Here is a 21,762-nt window from a genome sequence, read left to right on the forward strand (position 1 = left end):
AATATATTGCATATTTCTACGCTCCAAAGAATATAGTGGGCTTTTTAAGGCACTCTGCTAAAAGTTTCCAAATTATTTAATGGTCGTTTGACATTTTGTTCGATACGCATAGTTAAATAGTCTCATATAAAAATTGAATAAAATAATGTTTATTTTTTAATTGACTGTGATATAAATATAAGATGTATCTTTAATACATTAGGTTTTTTTGTAAGGGTGAAGGTTTAAAATACTTGTTTCTTCATAGTTATGAAGTTCTTTTAAGTAAGTTATGTATAGTACATAAGTATTCAGTGCAGTATTGCCATACAATTAGAGATTTCCCATACAACTTTTGGTGACTTTTTCTGCTTTGTGTGGGCTCTTTCCTGATTGAATTTAATTATTTTCGAGCATCTACTGTTGCATGTGATCAATTAGCTTCAACAATCAATTTAGAAGTAAAGTTAATGTTTAGTTAAATGTGTTCACAGTGAGTCAGTTGAGCAATTTAAACAAATTGTTGCGGCAAAAAGCAGTCTAGCAAGTTGATTTGTCCTACCCATTTTAAACAAAATAAATTAAATAAAAATTATGACGATATTGTTTCAATAAATTTGGTTTTATAGTCTGATAAAGAGTTTAGGTCATTTAAGTTACTTTTCACCATATTGTGAATTTATTTAAAGACGAAATGTTAAATTATAACCTATATTAATTTCATATCTTTTCTCTGCTGATATGTGAATCAAAAACAATCCAACTTACGAACAGTTTTTATAACTCGTGAAGGTATATTTACCTTTAGCCTTTGCGAACCATTTTTTATATTAACTGCCAATAAGCTTTCTCGTTTTCATATTTTAATTGGTTTTTAATTCAATTCTTAAGGGGTTAATGGTAATGGTTTTACACAAAAAAAATAAGTTATGATTATACATATGGTAAGTTACAAATATACATATGGTAAGCATTGTATTAATATGGTATTACAGATACATCACCTTAAATGTTTCCGATATCTATTTATAATTTAATTTGCATTTACCATTAAAATGTTTTAAAACCAAAAAATAAATAAATATCTATAAATATATAACTATTAATTTACTTACTGCAAATAAATCTAAGCTTTGATATAGCTTTTAAGCTAAGACTAGAACCATTTTATGGTATTACGAAAAATCTTCTAGGATTTTTTATTTACTTAGGATCATATCAGGTCGAACATTTTTTTTTTTGAAAAGGAGTGGACTTACACACAGTTCCTATATATATGAAAAATCTAAGGGAGTATTGAAAAAAAGGTTAAATAAATTTGTAAAAAATTATTGTATTCCTAATGCATTATTATTTTTAACTATATCTAGATAGGAGAAACATATTTATAGGATTTTTAATTAAAACGAAAATAATATCTAAAAACCTTTGGATAATGTTGTATATAAGGGTATTCAACATGTTGTATAGAGGGGTAAGATCAATCAGCATTATTGCTTGAGCTTTGACCCAAAGAAGAAAGAGAGTGGAGCCACAGCTATGTTCAGATCCAGTTTAGGGGTTGGATCCTAACCGTGACGTGTTCGTGGCTGCGTCACCAGAAAAAAAGAGCGCAGAAGATGATCAATGGGTTCGGTGCGGTGGAGGTCGACTCGTCGCGTCGGCTCGTTTCAGTTTCAATTTCGGCTGTATTCGGTTATTCGGTTTCCGATTCTCAAATTCTCAAACAGAACTGGGGGTTGGACCTGGACTTGGGGCTTGGTTAAAGCCCGCCGCTCGGCCGGCAAATCAGTTCTGCTCCGATCGCGCCACTGCGCAGTACGTAACGCTCATAATTCCAGATTCAGATACAGATATCTGCGACATTTCGTCGAGTGAGTTGCGCTCTTGTTCTCTCGCCCAGAAAGTATTCTTCTTCTGAAATAAATATCTATATTAATTTTAATACACTCAATGATATAAAATGTGTATGTTTCATATATGAAATTTGGATCTTACGCTGACATTTGTCGAGTCGATCGTATTTTTTTCTCGTGCATCGTACATCGTACATCGTGTTTTCTGTGTGTGAAGTAGCTTTTGACTTGGGGCAACAAATGCAACAATAAAATGCAATTAAGCTGCTCAAATCAACAATAAATTGAATTAAACCGCGTCAACAACGCTTAACAACTTCAACAACGAGCCGAACGAAATGTGGGTGAGAGTTTAAGGCCTCAACTCTCTGGTGACTTTTGACTTCCAACGGTCGATGAGTATATATACATATATACATATATATATTATATATTACTATTTACTATACATTCGACCCTCTGCCTTCGACAAATTAATGCAAAACGCTGGCCGGCATTTGCATAAATTTTCTGAATAACTTTTTATGCAATTAATCCGCTGTGATCTTTCATGTTTTCACTATTTCGCGCGGTTTATTCAATTTTAATTTTAATTTCAATTTATTTTGGTTTCGTTTTACCCCGGTCTAGTCTGCTTGGCGAGCGATTTAATTAACATTTTCAGTGCGCTGTTGTTGTTCCTGGTAAATATGAAATTAAAGTGCAATTAACTATTATTTTTCCCTTGTACTTTTTTTTGCTTCCCTGAACTTGCGGCTAAAGGGATTTCCGTTTATGATAGAGACTCCGCTCGATTATTCTCCGTCCGGCGGCGAATGTGTTTGCATCTTAATGAGGATAAATTTGTTATGGCAGATACCCTTGATGTTATTGTTATTGCAGTGGGCGGTGGTCGGTGTGTGCGGCCAATGGGGGCGTGACTTATTGGCCATGCATTACGCCATGTTAATTGAAACTTGTCGCTTCGCTAGCTGATTATGCAGACTCGATATTAATTAGACCACGGCCATGTCCTGTGGACGAAGGCTGTCAGTGGAGTGGGTTGGCTGGTAGTGGTCCTGGTTTCCCCACACGAGGTGCTGAGATCATCCGGGCCAGGATTTTGGCTTATCGATCCGGGGGCTTCGATTGTGTTTACCCGAGAATGTCCATTGAACCTTTCAGCTGCATGTGAAATGAGTTGTTTGCGATGTATCTAATCCCTCAGCTGGGGTACATTCACTGGGGAAACTGTTTTGGGGTTCTTATTTTATCAATTATTAATATATCAGAACTGAAAAAAATTCTGTTTTCCAAGCATAAGCTATGCAATATAAAGTACTGGCAAATACTATTGTTAAATAAACTTCTTTATCAATTTTATATTATATTTTCTATGCCAATTCAAAATAAATAATAATTAAACTAAATAAATGTAAGGTCTTTTTACACGCAGTTCCTATGCCTAGCAAAGTAAATAAATTACTTTAGATTGTATACTTTTGCCATGTACCATTAATGTAAGATGCCAATTAATTGCTTAACCTGGAATTTCACTTTAATTGGGGGTTTGACAAAGATGACAGTAATACGGAATGTTGTAGGTTCATTTTTGCACATTGTAAATACAGTGCTTGCCTTTCCGTTAATTGGAGATAAGTTGGGATAATGATACATTGTAAATATTTGTAAATTACAAGGTTCAGGCACCTACGCAGCGGCAGTAATATAACCATTCAAGTTGACACCGTGATGACTTGCATATCCATTACATCAATCATGTTTAATAGACTTTTTGGCGCTACTTACTTTTAAAATTTATTGATCTGTTGAAAATATACCAACTATTAATTCCACTATCATATTTGAAATAAAAATTTGTCTTTCCACTTTTTTATTTGTTTATAAAGGGTATTCAAAATATAGGGCTTGCGATCTTTATCAGAATTTTTCGTTCTGGGACTTTTGAATTTGCATAACATGCAAATTGGCTTGTGCGCCGTATATTACTCATTGAATTGGTTCTTTGACTTTGAGATTTCAAATCTAAATTTTATATGTGCGTATTTTGTTCCCCCCATTTTGTACCCCCCATTCTTTTTGACTCGGGTTCTGTTTGCTTCAGTTTCGTTTTCAGTGAAATGCGGCACTAAAATGTAAATTCGAGCTCGAAACCAACGAAAATCGAGTGAACGACTGATACTTGAAGCCAACCTAAACAAATTGCGAACTCGGGGTGAAGGTCAAGTGCTCCTCCCTTTTGCGATGACTATGTTTTGGCACCAAAATGTAGATCAACAGTCGGATGAGGAGAACAAACAGCCAAAGAACTCAGCTCCCACAAGGAGGCTGAACATCAGTTTCAATGTGAAGATCGCGGTGAATGTCAACACCAAGATGTCCACCACGCACATAAACCAGCAGGCGCCCTCTTCCCAATCCCAGAGTACGGGTCCACCGTCGCCCAGCAAGATTGTGGTCCACCAGCAGAGCAGCACCTTCGATCTCCGCCAGCAGTTGGCACGTCTGGGTCGCCAGTTGGCCAGCGGTCAGGATGGCCACGGCGGTATATCCACCGTCCTGATCGTCAATCTCCTCCTCCTGATCCTCCTCTCGATCTGCTGCGACGTCTGTCGATCCCACAACTTTACGCTCCACCAGAGCCCCGAACCCGTCCCCAAGGACCAAATGGTCCTGCTGCGTCCCAAACTGGACAGCGATGTGGTGGAGAAGGTGGCCATCTGGCACAAGCACGCCGCCGCAGCACCGCCCAGCATCGTCGAGGGCATCGCCATCAGCAGCAGATCTCGGGTCCCGGATTCCGCTATTCTGCCCCCAGCCTATCAGCATCCCGATCCGCATCACCATCCGGATCCGCAGCCGCCGGAGGAGCAACACGGAGTCGATGAGCGGGTGGTCCTCGAACGCGTCACACGGGACTGTGTCCAGCGGTGCATTGTTGAGGTGAGTTAGCCTTATAAATAAGTTTATTCATTCAAGGGAACTCCTGGAACTTACATGCTCCGGTTAGCCTCTCCAGGCTTAAGACCCATTTTCTCAAGTGACAGTTAAAGTGAGAGTTTGCTATCTTTCCGACAAACTAACTACCAGATAAGCCAGTCGTGTGCAATAAAGCCCAGTGCAATAACGCCCATATCATAAGAGTAAAAAAAGATACAAAATATTATCTTAACATGGGCGTTATTTCACTGGGCGTTATTGCTTAACCCCCAATTATTATCCTACGAAAAAACTATAAAAATAGTGCTTTTATACTCAAAAAATGTGACCTTAAAACCGATACTTTACTTTTACAATATTTAACAGGGACTTACATTGACGCTTGAGAAAACCAAATTTCTTTAACAGGCAGCTTATCCTTCCGATAAATGTTTGCCGGCGTTTGGGAAGCCGGCTGTAAGTTAACCATTTAAAACAAACCTCATAGTTGGCTTCATTAAATATGTTTAATATCTAAGTAACAGGTTTCTGAATTATTTAAAATAGTTAGAAGAATAAATAGAATGGGAATTCTTTGATCAAAAAGCTAATTTTGGTGACCTGTGGTACTATTTCTACACCTAGGTTTCGGAATAAATCGTGTAGAAATATTTAAAATTGTTAAAAACCAATTTGGAGTGTCCTGTTTTTAGTTCATCCCTTAGGCTAATATTTTTCCGTGACAATGTCAAAATAGCTGGAAAGAAATATTTATTTTCTCCACCAAAAAGTGACGTCTGCACAATGATAAATACATAAAACATGAACTTTCTCAGGGCCACAGAAAAAACATCAATCACTTGTCACCGAAGAAAGAGCGAAACTCGAGTGCAAAATGTTTGTTTCTAGTTTTGCATATGTCAACGATATAATCAGAAAACAATCCGAACAAGTGCAATGCGAGTTTGCTACACCATCACGTAGACCAGCTAGTATAAAAAAAAACACGAAAACTTTTTCTTTTTTTGATTTTGTTTTTAAGAAACTTACAGACTAGTTTGTTCAATGGGGTTGAATGAATTTTCCCGTGGCCGTTAATCCCCGCACTTGCAGTGCTAATTAAATGATATGTATAATTGAAGATCGTCAAGTCGGTGATTACGAGTGCGGGCTGTGGGCTGAAGTGCCGTGCCAGAGTTGACATTTCAATTTGCCGGTTTGTTGGATTGCTGGATTGCTGGATAGCCAGATCGGGATTAGAATCTCTCTCATTATTCGGGTTACCCGGCTTTATTGCAATTTGCATACTGAGTGGGTGTGTTGTATCTGGCATCCGTGCGATGTCGCCTGCTCGCACCATATGGATATGTTTGTGGCACCCATTCCAATATTTAGTTTTGTTCAATTCTGTGTTTGTCTTTTCTGCCAGTATATTCTACATTAATGCACTCCTGGATGCAATCCCTAGAGAGCTTAATTAAAAATGATTTTAATTATGCAACCGCCAGACTCGGACTTTTCGTTTATTTTGTACATTTTATTCATGTTTTAATTGCAATTGGCAAAGTGCAGAGGTCGATATGTGTAACATGAGCTGCTATATTTCGCACAAAGCGGATTCTTGAATGAGAAATCCTCTCCAATTGTTGGAACTTTTTTGCTCCAAATACATTTCTACCGATTTCAGCTTCAAACTATTTAAAGGTGATGGAAATATGGGGTATATTTGTGGGGTATGGGTAATAAATGCCACTGAAAACAGCTTTCAAATTGTAATACAACTATAACATTAGCTTATTATTTTTCTTAAATGAACTAAACTACCAAAACATTTGTTCCGATTCAAGCTTAAAATTGTGTAGGGATATAGGTATACCACTAAAACAGCTTTCAAATTGTATACAATTTTTTACATTTATGATCTTATTTTTCTTAAATCCTAAGTAAAATGGGCAGATATACAGAATACATCAAATAGTCTTGGCTAGTAATCACTTTAAGTTGCTCATTATTTTGTAGGATAGCTCTTTATTTGCTGAAATGTTCAAATGTGTATAGAGCAGTGAATCAGCATTTCTGCCCCCCAATATTTTGCTGTGTAAATGTGCGGACTGTAATTTCTATATTATTATCGGAATGTGTAATAGCAGTAAGCTTCATGTTAATCTGTGACTCGACTTGCACTTCATTCATTAGGAAAGCGCCATTTCAGCAATCCACATTTCGACACTCCAGTAACACCAGCCACCGCCAATTAAAATTAATGATAACTGAGCGACTACATCTGGAATTGGGTAAATGTGTGGGGATTGCCAGGGCATAGAACTAAACTAAATGACCGCCCTATACAAATATACTACGTTCAAGAAATTGCTTCCTAAAAGTTTGGATGTTTTATTAAAATGAATTAGAATACATCATATTGGTTATATGTATTTGAAGTGTCTTGTGGAGAACTGAAAAAAGGCAAATCTATTCAATTTCACACAATTAAATCGTTTAAGAACGTCCAGAATGTGGGCCAAGCTCAATGCAAGACTATCTGTTAATTGTAGGAATTCCTGATTTTTAATTGCCCTTTTAATTCGCATTCGAGTTGCCATTATGACTCCGGCTAATCGTTAAAGCTGGTCACTTATCCCTGGAACAAACTAGACCAAACCCCCATTTGCAACCAGTAACTGGATTTCGCATAACCTAGAAAGGCGACGCCAACAAAAGAAATTTTATTAAGATGTTTTGCCTTGTTGGAATCGAGAGTGAGCAAAATGTTTAGTCAATTTATGTGTACGGGTATTTGTAGGTGGCCCCACGATTGGGGACCAATTAATAGGAGTGATGTCTGAAAATGCAAACTTGATCGTAAAATAAATGTGTTTTGGTAAATGGTTTTATTGGAAGTCAATTTATTGTAGTGATATTGTATGGATAACGTTTTATTTTTGTCCTATCAAGTGGTATATATTTTTAAATTTAAGATAACACCTTTATTATTTTAACTGGAATTAGTGCTTAAGTAATATAGCAAAGCATTTTGACCATAACATAATTTTTTCACTTTTATAGAGGTTTCTCTTTAATCAGAATATTAGAAGATTGGGTAATCTATTAAGATTTCAGACATTTCAAATCAATCATTAAAATGTGATATATTTTAAAATTTCAAGGTAAGCACAAGCAGGAGTTTTACTTTATTTTAATACATTTTTAACAAAATAAATTTAAATACAACAGATTAATTTATAGAATTTTTTTAAACCAAAATTTTAGAACTTAGCCATGGAGCTTATTAAGAAAGTTGCTTGGTTCCGCTTGGTAATCTTGATAATCTATAGAGATTATAGATTCCAGTCGTATTCAATTTAAATCTCTTATAGCAGTTTTATATATGATATATGTTATATATCAAATGCTATATTTTAAATTTGTGAGGTAAAAATATTTATAATTACAAAAATGTTTACTATAACATCGTATTGCAGTTTTTATAGAGGTTTTTCTTTAACGCAACATTTTAGAATATTCCCACTGAGTTAGGTAGGAAAGTTTTTTGGTTCGGTTGGGTTATCCTGATAAGTTGTATATTCCGGGGATATTTAAATAGATGTTGAACCACTAGGATTTGTGGCGGAGCTGTGTGGGCCCGCCTGTTCATCAGCTCACAAGTGTATTTTCTTTGGCTTGCTTTTCCAGAGCCTGTCGGCAGCAACAACAATGGCACAATAATGGTGTCAATAACACACCAACCCAGTCTGGCGGCCTTCCCCCCGTCCCGCCCCCTTTTTAGAGTGTGTGTGTGTGTGTTGTGTGTGTGTGAGTGGGTCGGTTCCGAGTTAATGTAATAGAAATTGTACAACAAAAGATGAGCAATGACGACATGAAAACCCCCAATGCCAATTAGTCTCGAGCACCAGGCTCGGGCTTTCGTCTTTATTTCGCCCCTCGTTTTTCTCATCTTTATTTTTTCGAGGGAAAGAGGAAAGAGCTCTCACTCTGAAGAGCTATTTCTGTTTGTGAAAAAGCCAGTCGAGCTAAATTAATAAAATATTACGTAGAATTCTAAATTAAATTGACGCGTGTGCGAAAAAAAAAGGAAAGTACAAACACCAGAAAATCACATTGTGAGTGTGTGTGTCTGAATAGGGAAAATCCAAATCCGTGTGCGTGTGCGTGAGGGGAAATCCCTTGGTAATTACTAGTCCATTTAGCAAGCCAAGGCAACACAATTAACAAAGTTGGCCATTTTATGGAGTTTGTAATTGGGGCAGGGGGCAGCTCCAAATGGGCTAAATTGTGTTTTAAGTACTTGCATTTGGTTTTTTGGGGAGCAACTCAAAGGATTGGGCAGTTCTTGGAAAAAAATCAGTAGGGATTAGTTTTTCCTCACAGGAAAAATGTGTAAATGGCAATTAATTAAATGATATATGCGCACATTATATAATAATATTCGCTGGGATTGGATTGTTAATATAATCCAATATATACAAATACATTTATCATGATAGTTATACAAAAAATTAAAAAGACACCACATTTATTCCACTTATTTTTAAGAAAAGAAAGACATCCATAAGAGGTTAAATTTGTTTTTAAGCGGTAAAATATTGGGTCAAATTAATTAAAAACTCTTATAAATTTAGGTTGTGTAAAAAATAGATATCTTAAGGTTTCTTTATTTTATCAAAACGGGTTTATAAATTAAAATAATTGGTTTTACTCGTTCTTCTTTTTTTTATTATTTTAACATTGGTTTAAAGCTAGTTTTTAAACTAAAAATTTTGTTTTGGCTGCAATTCAATTTATTTTACTCTTTGTTAATTTTTATGGCTATTTTTTTAACGGCTTGTTGGGCCTCTTTAGATATGGTTTTTAATGTCTTGTGAATAGGTTTAAATTTATTATTCTATCATCTTCAAGTTTTGCATGGCTGACCCCGTTTTGAGCCGGTACGTCTAACCCTTGGCTGGTCAAAGTCCAGGGTATGCAAATACAATTTTTGGCTCGAGAGATCTTCTCGGCTCACGTGGTAAACTTGTTTCTATTAAATTTATGCAATGCCAGCGATTCTCGGAAATCTAATTTCAATGCGAAAAAAATAGATATGTATATGTATATACATTTAATCGAGAGTATATTTCTGTTTATGTTATGTGCGAAGCTCGATTTGTCTTTCCCTGCTCTCCAATGATAATTGATCGAAATAATTGAGCCATTGGCATTGGCACAGAATTCGCAATTGTTATAGATATGTGGTCATTCGGCATTTTCCCATACAAACTTACCGCAACTTCCTTTCCCAAGGGTTAAAAAACAAAACACTAATTGCTTTCACATTTTAAGACAATGTTTTTTTTTCCTTTCCAGGAGGATCTGTTTCTGGACGAGTTTGGGATACAATGCGAGAAGGCGGACAACGGCGAGAAGTGCTACAAAACACGGGTAAGTCAGAGACTCCAGGGAGCCATAAATGAAATGGGTTTGCGATAAGTCGGGCCCCTTGGGTAACCCGATATCTCTGTTCGCGCCAAGGGTTAACCACTCTGGTGGCAGGGAACCCGATTCGAGATCAATTGGACACGAACTCAAAGTGCATTATCCTCTGCCAGTCGTGCTCCTTCTCCAAACAACTGAGGAAGCCATCGAACAGGATCTTCATGATCACTCCCTGGGCTGTTTTCGGTTTCATCCTGGGTTCCTTTCCCACTCCCTCTTTCAGCGGATTCTTCGTGGGTACAATGTTCATGGTGGGATTATCCATTCGGGGTAATTTGGCACTTTACAATCAATTTTATGAGCTCTTTGCGTAGCTATAGAGTGGTAAACAATTCCAATTTTGTGTAGACTTGTGTTTGTTGTTACAGTGACGGATGGTTTTAAATAATAATATATTTACGACTTTTGGCATGTAAAACAAAGTCAGTGAAAAAACAGGTTTGTAAGGTTTTCTTTAGATAGAATGATGGTTTCAAATTATAATATGTTTTAGTTTTCGGCATGTAAAAACAGGTTTTCAAGGGAATTTCTCCAGATCAATTCTTCAGGGAGTAAAAGATTCCAGATCACAATTAAAAGGCAAACTTGACAGAAAGTTAATATTTGTAAACCACATTAATATAATATTTATATCAGAAAGAGTTGATTTTTTCATATTTGTATAAAGATAATAATAGACATAATTCGATCTTTAAGAATAAATAAAATGTTCCATTTGCATAGATCTATAAATAAATATAAATATAAAATAAATATATATATAAATAATATATAAATATAGTTTTAAATGATCCTATACATACAGCCAATTTTTACCTTTAATCTTAACATCGCTATAATATCTAAATATATTTCTAAAATTTTAACATTTCCTGGGTCTTACCAAGAATCTTTTGAAAGGAGCGTCCGGATGGACTTTATAAAATTCACTTATTCATGGAATTTCCTTCCATTCGTTTGTTTCAGTGCACCAAGGGCTGTGCCCAGTGGTATCGCGCCCTCAAGGAGCTGGAATCCTGCCAGGAGGCCTGCGTAAGTGGTAGCCCATCATCTAATCATCCATTCCAGAACCCAATCCCAATCCTCCACCCAGACCCAAGTCCAGATCCAGTCTGACCCCGATCGTTGTTTCCCCTTTTGGCCCGCCCGCAGTTGTCGCTGCAGTTCTACCCGTACGACATGCCCTGCATCGGTGCCTGCGAGATGGCCCAGCGGGACTACTGGCACCTCCAGCGCCTGGCCATCAGCGACCTGGTGGAGCGGACGCAGCCCCAGCTGGAGCGTGCTCCGCGGGCCGATGGACAGGCCACGCCGCTCACCATCCGCTGGGCGATGCACTTTCCGGAGCACTACCTGGCCAGTCGGCCCTTCAACATCCAGTACCAGTATGTGGATCATCATGGTGTGGAGCTGGAGCCGGATCTCGGGCAGGAGGATCAGGAATCCGGAGCGGGGGGTTCCAGCGCCTGGTTTAACCTAGCTGACTACGACTGTGATGAGTACTTCGTCTGCGAGATTCTGGAGGCCCTTATACCCTACACACAGTACAGGGTAAGTTTCATTAAAAGTCATTTAGGTATAGGATATATTCTATATATATATTATATATGCAGTTCCGCTTTGAGTTGCCCTTTGGCGAAAACCGGGACGAGGTGCTCTACTCCCCGGCCACGCCCGCCTTTCAGACGCCCCCCGAGGGCGCCCCCATCTCGGCTCCGGTCATCGAACACCTGTTGGGTCTGGACGACAGCCACCTGGCGGTACATTGGCATCCGGGTCGTTTCACCAATGGTCCCGTCGAGGGATACCGCCTGCGCCTAAGCTCCGCAGAGGGAAACCACACAACTGAGCAGGTTAGTCATTTATTTAAGGGACATTTATGCTCGGAAAAAAATCGTTCATAAAAACGTTCTCTCGATCTCGAATAAATCTTCTTTTGTCTCTAGAAGAATGATCGAGACTACTTTCATCTTTATTTTAAGATAGTATCATCTCTAGGAGCAATTTCTCGATTTCAAGAATGTTTCTTCTCAAACAAGTGAGAGAACGCAATTTCAAATTAAAGACATTCTGGTTTTGACTTTTACTTTCTCATAAAACTATGACCAATGTCATCTATTACCTGATCTTAAAAAAAATTCGAGAGCACTTATTGTTTTCAAGAACGTTTCGTCTTAAATAAGTGAGAGGATCAAATCTTAAATAAAGTACATACTCGGCTTGTGAGACTATTTGCGTTTCAAAAAGCAAAATCGAGACTCCTTTTATCTCTGTTTCAAGAGCGCTTCATCTGGAAGAACAGTTTTATCTTGATTTCAAGAACCTTTCTTCTCAAATACGTGAGAAGGGAAAACATTTAATCTTGTCAGTTTGAACATAATTCTACCATTATTTGTATCATCTTATATTAATGCATTCGGAATTTTCCCATTTCCAGCTGGTTCCGGCGGGGCGTGGTAGCTATATCTTTTCCGATCTGCAATCGGGAACCAACTATACCCTGGAGCTGACGATGATCAATAAGCAGGGCGAGGGTCCAGTGGCCAAGGGCTATGTGGAAACCCTCTCCCCCCGAAATGATAAGCCCGTGAAGGAACTCACCGAAGGCGTCCTGCTGGCCGGTCGAAGGGCTGTGATGTGGCAATCCCTGGAACTTGCCGGGGAGAGCTCGATGATCTACCAGTCGCAGGAGGAGCTGGCTGATGTGGCCTGGTCCCAGCAGGAGCAACAGTTGTGGCTCCTCAATGTCCACGGGGAGTTGCGCAGGTAAATGGGGGATTGTAATTTATATCAGTAATTTAATTAACCATCATCCTCTAGCCTAAAATTTGATTCGGGACAGATGGTGAGTCCGGCCCAAAAGCTGAAGCTAGATTTAGGAAACATCTCGGCCAGTGGACGATTGATGCCTCGTCGACTGAGCTTTGACTGGCTGCGTCATCGACTCTACTTCGCCATGGAATCGCTGGACCGAAACCAATCCAAATTCCAGATTATAAGCACGGACTTGGAGGGCGAAACGGCTGAGGAAGCGGGTGAATCCTTCGATCTGCCGGTTGAGCAGTTGGAAGTGGATGCCCTGAATGGCTGGATATTCTGGCGGAACGAGGAGGCCCTTTGGCGCCAGGATTTGCATGGACGAATGGTCTATCGCCTGGTGAGGATTAGGCATCCTGGTTGGTTCGTTGTCCAGCCGCAGCACTTCCTCATCCGTCTGATGTTGCCGCAGGAAGGTAAGTTCCTGGAGCTGAGCTACGATGGTGGCTTCAAGCATCCACTGCCATTGCCCCAGCATCCAAGTGGATCATCCTCCGTTTGGCCCACCTTTGCCCTGCTGGGTAGCTCCCTGCTTCTTCCCGAGACCGGTCAGCTCAACCTGGTAGGGGGTCAGGGAGTAAGTGCCTCCTGGCCATTGCGGAACTTGCCCGACTGCTGGGCCGTGATTCTCCTGGTGGCGGATGGGCAACCTTTGACCAATGCCGGTGGCAAACCCCACAGCTTGAAGGCTCTGTTGGGCGCCCAGGCGGCGAAGATCTCCTGGAAGGAACCGGAACGCAATCCCTACCAATCTGCGGATGCCGCCCGCAGCTGGAGCTACGAACTGGAGGTCCTTGACGTGGCCAGTCAGAGTGCCTTTAGCATCCGGAACATTCGAGGACCCTTTTTTGGTCTGCAGCGCCTGCAGCCCGATAATCTCTACCAGCTGCGGGTGAGGGCCATTAGTGCGGATGCAGAGCCGGGGGAGTGGACATCTCCACTGGCTGCCCGCACCTGGCCACTGGGTCCACATCGACTGAGGTGGTCTAGCCGGGAGGGAAGGCTCCTACACACCGATGAACTGGGCGATGGACTGGAGGTGCAGCAGGAACACTTGGAGCGACTACCCGGACCTATGACTATGGTGAACGAGAGTGTGGGCTATTATGTCAGTGGAGAGGGGCTGCTGCACTGCATCAACCTGGTGCACAGCCAGTGGGGATGTCCCACGGCGGAGCCACTACATCATGTGGGTTCGGTGACCTACGACTGGCGTGGTGGCAGAGTCTACTGGACGGATCTGGCCAGGAATTGCGTGGTGCGCATGGATCCCTGGTCGGGCAGTCGGGAACTGCTGCCCATCTTCGAGGCCCGCTCTCTGGCCTTGGATTCGCGACAGGGTCACCTCTATTATGCCACCAGTTCGCAGCTCTCCCGCCACGGATCTATGCCGGAGGAGTCGGTGTCCTACTACAAGGTCAATGGGCTGGAGGGCAGCATCGCCTCCTTTGTCCTGGACACCCAGCAGGATCAGCTCTACTGGCTGGTGGGTCGAGCTGGCACAATGCGTCTCTATCGAGCTCCCCTTAACGCTGGCCGGGACGCACTGCATCTGGTCCACGATATGAAGGGTGGCGTCCAAGCTGTTCCCCAGAGCTTGCAGCTCCTCCGGCCACTAGGTGCCCTCCTTTGGCTGGAACAGAGTGGCAAAAGGGGGCGTTTGGTGCGCTTGGCTGCTCCCGAGGATGTGATGGAGCTACCAACGCCGGATGAAGCTTCTCCCGCCTCCGCTCTGCAGTTGCTGGACCAGCAACCACTTCCTCCGCCGGATGAAGGAGTTATTCCTCAGACAGTGACACCGGATTCTGTCCGCCTGGATGATGGCCACTGGGATGACTTCCATGTGCGCTGGCAGCCCTCGACGTCCGCTGGCAACCACAGCGTCTCGTATAGATTGCTCCTTGAGTTCGGCCAGAGACTCCAAACCCTCGACCTGACCACTCCCTTTGCCCGACTGACCCAACTGCCGCAGGCGCAGTTGCAGCTGAAGATCAGCATAACGCCGAGGACCGCCTGGCGCAGTGGACAGACCACTCGAGTGCAGCTCACCACTCCGCCGGCGGCACCCAGTCAACCTCGCCGGTTGAGGGTCTTTGTGGAGCGTATGGCCACTGCCCTCCAGGAGACCAATGTGAGTGCCCTGCTCCGCTGGGATGCCCCGGAGCAGGGTCAGGAGGCGCCAGTGCAGGCACTGGAGTACCACATCAGCTGCTGGCTGGGCTCCGAGCTGCACGAGGAGCTGCGCCTTAACCAGAGTGCCCTGGAGGCTCGCGTGGAGCACCTGCAGCCGGATCAGACCTACCACTTCCAGGTGGAGGCGCGTGTGGCGACCACCGGAGCTGCTGCCGGAGCAGCCAGTCATGCCCTCCATGTGGCTCCCGAGGTGCTGGCGGTGCCACGCCTACTCTACGCCAATGCGGAGTTCATTGGTGAACTGGATTTGGACACCAGGAATCGCCGCCGACTGGTGCACACTGCCAGTCCGGTGGAGCATCTGGCTGTGATCGAGGGAGAGCAGCGATTGCTGTGGGTGAACGAACATGTGGAGCTGCTGACCTATGTACCAGGCGCTGCTCCAGCCAAGCTGGCCAGGATGCGGGCCGAGGTATTGGCCCTCACCGTCGACTGGGTGCAGCGCATCGTCTACTGGGCGGAACTGGATGCGAGTGCCAACCAGGCGGCGGTTATCTATCGCCTGGATCTGTGCAACTTTGAGGGCAAGATCCTGCAGGGCGACCGGGTGTGGAGCACTCCCAGGGGTCGTCTGCTCAAGGATCTGGTGGCCCTGCCCCAGGCTCGTTCTCTCATCTGGCTGGAGTACGATCAGGGATCGCCAAAGAATGGATCCCTCAGGGGGAGAAACCTCACCGATGGCTCCGAGCTGGAATTGACCACCTTGCAGCCACTGATCCACCTGCATGCCGGCAGCTTGGAGCCCGGATCGGAGACCCTGAACCTGGTGGATTACCTGGGCAAGCTGTGTGTCTACGATGTGGCCCGCCAGCTGTGCACGGCCAGCGCTCTGAGGGCCCAGCTCAGTTTGCTGGGCGAGGACTCCCTCGCCATGGGACAACTGGCCCAGGACTCGGGTTACCTCTATGCCCTGAAGAACTGGAGCATTCGGGCCTATGGTCGTCGGCGGCAGCAGCTGGAGTACTTGGTGGAACTGGAGCCGGAGGAAGTGCGTTTGCTCCAGGCGCACAACTATCAGGCTTATCCGCCTAAGAGTTGCCTACTTCTTCCTCCAGTTGGAGGATCCTTCGTGGAGGTAGCCAAATGCGAGGAGCAGGGATGCCAACTCCATTTACCCTTGATCAAAGCCTCCAAGGATTGTGCTTTACCCATTCCCGGCGTGAGATACCAATTGAATCTCACTTTGGCCATGGAGCTGGAATCCGAAGAGGAGCAGAATGAGCAGCAGGTGGATGAGCCCCTGGCACAGTGGCTGCTTGGGGCTGGAGAATCGTTGAATATCACCGATCTTCTGCCCTTCACCCGTTATCGTTTGGGGGGAATCCTGACCAGCTACTACCAAACCAAGTTGGGATTACCCGCACTCGCGTTGCCCCCGCTGGAGCTCCTCACCGCCTCTGGCACGCCCTCGGCTCCCAGAAACTTTAGTGTCCGTGTGTTGAGTCCCCGCGAACTGGAGGTCAGTTGGATGACACCGGAGCAGCTGAGGAGTGAAAGTGTCTACTACACGCTCCACTGGCAACAGGAGGGGGATGGTGAAGATGGTGAAGCTGGCCAGGATGGGGGGCAAAGCCATCCCCTGGAGCGGCGACTCGAGGCGGCGGGTAGCCATCGGCTGAGCGGCATCAAGCCGGGAACGGGCTATCGCCTCTGGGTTCTGGCCCATGCCACGCCCACCAAGAGCAACAGCAGTGGGCGGCTGCATGTGCGCACCTTTGCCGAGTTGCCAGAACTGCAGCTTATGGAACTGGGACCTTATTCCCTGAGTCTCACCTGGGCGGGAACACCGGATCCATTGGGATCCCTGCAACTGGAGTGTCGATCGCCGGGTGAGCAACTGCGTCGAAATGTGGCTAGGAACTACACGAGGATGGTGCTGGAGCCACTACAGCCACGGACACGCTACCAATGTCGCCTGCTCCTGGGCTATGCGGCCACCCCGGGAGCTCCACTGTATCACGGCAAAGTGGAGGTCTACGAGACCCTCGGGGATGCCCCCAGTCAGCCGGGAAAGCCCCAGCTGGAGCACATTGCCGAGGAGGTGTTCCGCGTGACCTGGACACCGGCTAACGGCAATGGAGCACCCATTGCCCTGTACAATCTGGAGGCACTGCAGGCGCGAAGGAGCGACCTTCGCCGGCGGCGCAGAAGGAGAAGGCGTCGGGACAGCGGTGGATCGTTGGAGCAACTGCCGTGGGCCGAGGAGCCGGTGGTCGTGGAGGATCAGTGGCTGGACTTCTGCAACACCACCGAGTTGAGTTGCATTGTGAAGAGCCTGCACTCGAACAGGTTGCTCCTCTTCCGAGTGCGTGCGAGGAGTTTGGAGCACGGATGGGGTCCGTACAGCGAGGAGAGCGAGCGGGTGGCGGAACCCTTCGTCTCGCCGGAGAAGCGGGGATCCCTGGTTCTGGCCATCATTGCGCCGGCGGCCATCGTCTCCAGCTGCGTCCTGGCATTGGTCCTTGTGAGAAAAGGTAGGAAAACCCATTTGATATGCCCACCTGTTCTTATTCCTTTTCATACACCTCGATATTAGTTCAAAAGCGTCGTCTGCGTGCCAAGAAACTGCTCCAGCAGAGCCGTCCCAGCATCTGGAGCAACCTGTCCACCCTGCAGACGCAACAGCAGCTCCTGGCCGCCAGGAATCGAGCCTTCTCCACCACCCTAAGTGATGCGGACATAGCCCTGCTGCCCCAGATAAACTGGAGTCAACTGAAGCTGCTCCGATTCTTGGGGAGCGGAGCCTTTGGCGAGGTCTACGAGGGTCAGTTGCAGACGGAGGACTCCGAGGAGCCGCAGCGAGTGGCCATCAAGGTGAGTTATCAGAATGGACAAGTGGCATCCTTAATCATCCATTTGTCCCTTAGAGCCTGCGAAAGGGAGCCAGCGAGTTTGCAGAGCTGCTCCAGGAGGCCCAGTTGATGAGCAATTTCAAGCACGAGAACATCGTATGTCTGGTGGGGATCTGCTTCGACACCGAGTCCATCTCCCTGATCATGGAGCACATGGAGGCGGGAGATCTACTAAGCTACCTTAGAGCCGCTCGAGCCACCAGCACACAGGTAAGCTACCTTTTTATTTAAACCTTTGCTGAGGGTATTATAACTTTAGTCAGAAGTTTCCTACCCTATAAAATATGTATATATTCTTGATTAGCTTCTTTAGATGAGTCGAGTCCCTCAGTAATAGAGCTATCGGGAAAAAACTTTCCCAAAAATCGTCTTTCTATTGGAGGTATTATAATATATATATTATATAAGTCGGAACAGGCGGGATCAGCCAACTATATGCTACAGCAATCATAGGAGGAATCAGAAAAATAATGGAAACAAAATCTAGCTTATTTGTTTTGGTACATATTCTTTTCTATTCTTGGGTATACCATTTTGTTTAAGCTTTCACAATTTTGAATTAAAGTGTTTTTTTAATCAAATGATTATATAATAATGCTGTCATAGGAGCGATCGAAAAAATAATAATATTATAATATGTACAAAATTATAGCTTCGTTGTTTTCGATATTATTCGTGTTAATCTTTTAATAAGATTAAGATTAATATTTCAGAATTTCTAATTAAATAGTTTTATAATCGGAATACTACACATACGTATGGCTTAAGCTGCAAAGGCAAATAAAAACTTCGGCTTTTCGAAGCAATCTTCCCTGCTTCCCTGCATTAAAATTAAGTTTCTTCAAATTTGTAACATTTGTATATGGAAACTCTAGGACGCGCAACCCCTGGCTGGACTCTCGCTCTCCGAGCTCCTGGCCATGTGCATCGATGTGGCCAATGGCTGCAGTTACCTGGAGGACATGCACTTTGTGCACCGCGACCTGGCCTGCCGGAACTGTTTGGTAACGGAATCGGCGGGCGGATCGACGGATCGGCGGCGGACGGTGAAGATCGGTGACTTTGGACTGGCGCGGGACATCTACAAGAGTGACTACTACCGGAAGGAGGGCGAGGGCCTGCTGCCGGTGCGCTGGATGTCGCCGGAGAGCCTGGTGGATGGTCTGTTCACCACCCAGTCGGACGTGTGGGCCTTTGGGGTCCTCTGCTGGGAGATTCTCACCCTGGGTCAACAGCCATATGCGGCGAGGAACAACTTCGAGGTGCTGGCACATGTCAAGGAGGGCGGACGCCTCCAGCAGCCGCCCATGTGTCCGGAGAAGCTGTAAGTCCTGGCTATATCGAATATATATATTTACTTATCATACGATTTATCAGCTATGCCCTCCTCCTCCTCTGCTGGCGAACTGATCCCTGGGAGCGACCCAGTTTCCGGCGCTGCTTCAACACCCTGCATGCCATCAGTACCGATCTCCGGCGCAGCCAAATGGCCTCCAGTGTGGTGGACTCCAAGCCGGAGGCCAAGGTGCGATTCGATGGACAGTTGCAGGAGCAAAAGGATCAGAAGGAGCAGCAGCCGGAGAACCTGTCACTAAGGGAAGTCCCCCTGAAGGACAAGCAACTGTATGCCAACGAGGGCGTCTCCCGACTTTGAGCGGGGATTCCCCTGCCTTTTCACAAACAACGTCTCAAACGATCTAGCTTTCCGGTTAATCTAAGGCTAACTTTAAAAGTGTATTTCGTATACAGGAACTATGGGCCACCATTTCCTTGAAGTTCTATTTTCGGAGATATTTATTTATTTGTAATATTCCAATGAATGGCGCAATTTTAATATATTATTAGATTTTGGTACAAGCGAATGTTTTTTTATTCTTGTTAATGTATTCGACCCATATCCATAGATTCCATTGTGATTCTTGAGATGTTCATCCAACGATGACCCAAGGTCCCGAAATTCCTATTTTCCCTGATTGTGCCAAAAAAAAGTACAACAAATCTAGGGAATCTTAACGTTGGTTTTTATTATAAAAATACGGTACCTTATAAAGTTTCTTTTGAAAAGTTTTTAAAGTTAAATATGTTTAAAAACATAACTAAAATATGTGGTTTTTTAAACAGCAGCCCCAACAAAAAAAAAATGCTTCTTTTTTGAGACCCCAATTTTTTCAGAGCTCGTTTTCATTGTAATTCCGAATCTAATTCCACTCAAGTCTATGCTTAATTTTATTGAATTTGCCGAGTTTTTAATGTGACTTGGCCAGTAAAAGTTTGCTTCGCCGGCTTTTATTTTCATCATTTTCCTTTGTGTTTCCGTTGGAGCGGCTTTCCCGAGGAAATACAATCAAATTAAATGTGAGCGTTCGTGTAAAAGTTTGGCGATACTCTAAGGGATGGGAATAATGGGATGGTTTTTGGGAGGGCTATAAATAGAGCTGAGTTAAGGTAACGTTCTTAAAGGTCGCCCTTTAACTAATCACCGCAGGTGATGGAATCACTAGGGCCTAGGAGAAATGAAAACCCCTGACGAACTTTCTCCCTTACACGCACGCACGCACACCCACGCATGCACAACCCCACACCCACACACACCAATAAGCCCACACACCCACGGCCACGCATTTACAAACATGCAGATTTGTCAAATGTTTTGACAAACTTTTCCTCCTCGCATCGCATTACACAAAAGCCTATAAAGAGGGTCATTGCGGGGTGGTGTGGGGGCTGTTGTGTGGATAAATCAAAAATTGTAAATAGCAGCACATAAATCGATTACCTTTGCCAAGCTCTCGTTAACCCAGGAAGAACGGAACATAAATAAACCATTTTTAATATGCGAATAAGCAGCTTTACTTTCTGCAATACCCTAACTCAAGGTATCTAGAGTTCTGAAATTAACTGAGACGGTCTTACACAAGTAAACTTACAGGAAACTACGAGCATTTTGCTTTTAAGAAATTTAAACCATATTTAATCAATTTGTTTTGCATTATAAAACTTTTAGTATTTATATGAATTCTAGGAATAATGGAAAGAATGTTCTCAAAAAAGAGCCTGCCATATAGGATTAAATGAAAAAAATCGATTTGAATCCAAATATCAATCATCATATGATACACATCAGTTCATATATGAACTTAAGCCCATATATACGTTTATATGAAACTACTTTTTCTATAATCATATGGGATTTTTTTTGTGTGTTTTTATTCATTGGTTTTGCGGGAAGTAGTAATATATAGTTGTATTTATATATGCAGTTGTGTACATATAAAAGTTAATTTTCTAAAAGAATATAATTTAGAGTGGCTTATTTTAATATTACTTCTCTTCAAAGCAATTAAGCTATGTAGTATTTAAGGCTGTGGCGAAGCAGAACTTCTTGGAATAGCTGCCAATAGGAACTCCGTACTTCTCTATTTGAATTCCTTTGCTCTTGCATTTTATAAAGAGTATTAAAGGTGCCACAAAACTGTGTTGAAGGCGGCTTTATTTACCAACAATACTTCTTGGAGCTTTCTTTTTTTCCAGCTACTGCCTTTTGCGTGCCCCTACATTCACCCGCTCCCCGTGGTTTTCATTTTCATTGTGAAACGGGAGCTGGCTTCAAGGTGACTTGCCATTGATTTCGCTTATTATTATGGATGCTTTTT

General features: G+C 43.5%; 1 protein-coding gene across 2 annotated transcripts; it reads left to right on the top strand.

Annotated features, from left to right (window-relative positions):
- The first annotated feature begins 1,757 nt into the window (after nt 1-1,757).
- On the top strand, nt 1,758-19,966 carry LOC119556018 (protein sevenless). 2 transcript variants are annotated; one of them, XM_037867792.1, is made up of 12 exons: nt 1,758-1,853; nt 3,940-4,778; nt 10,119-10,193; nt 11,214-11,279; nt 11,400-11,798; nt 11,861-12,100; nt 12,685-13,013; nt 13,068-17,731; nt 17,794-18,071; nt 18,125-18,319; nt 18,985-19,433; nt 19,487-19,966. In XM_037867792.1, the coding sequence occupies exons 2-12, from the start codon at nt 4,080-4,082 to the stop codon at nt 19,761-19,763; spliced, it is 7,671 nt and encodes a 2,556-aa protein (XP_037723720.1). In that variant the 5' UTR covers nt 1,758-1,853; nt 3,940-4,079; the 3' UTR covers nt 19,764-19,966. The 2 variants fall into 2 exon arrangements, with proteins under 2 accessions (XP_037723720.1, XP_037723721.1); XM_037867793.1 differs by lacking the exon at nt 1,758-1,853 and adding an exon at nt 1,965-2,175.
- Nucleotides 19,967-21,762: the final 1,796 nt, after the last annotated feature.

The sequence above is a fragment of the Drosophila subpulchrella genome, chromosome X (assembly GCF_014743375.2).
Source record: "Drosophila subpulchrella strain 33 F10 #4 breed RU33 chromosome X, RU_Dsub_v1.1 Primary Assembly, whole genome shotgun sequence".
In the NCBI taxonomy this organism is placed as follows: Eukaryota; Metazoa; Arthropoda; class Insecta; order Diptera; family Drosophilidae; genus Drosophila; species Drosophila subpulchrella.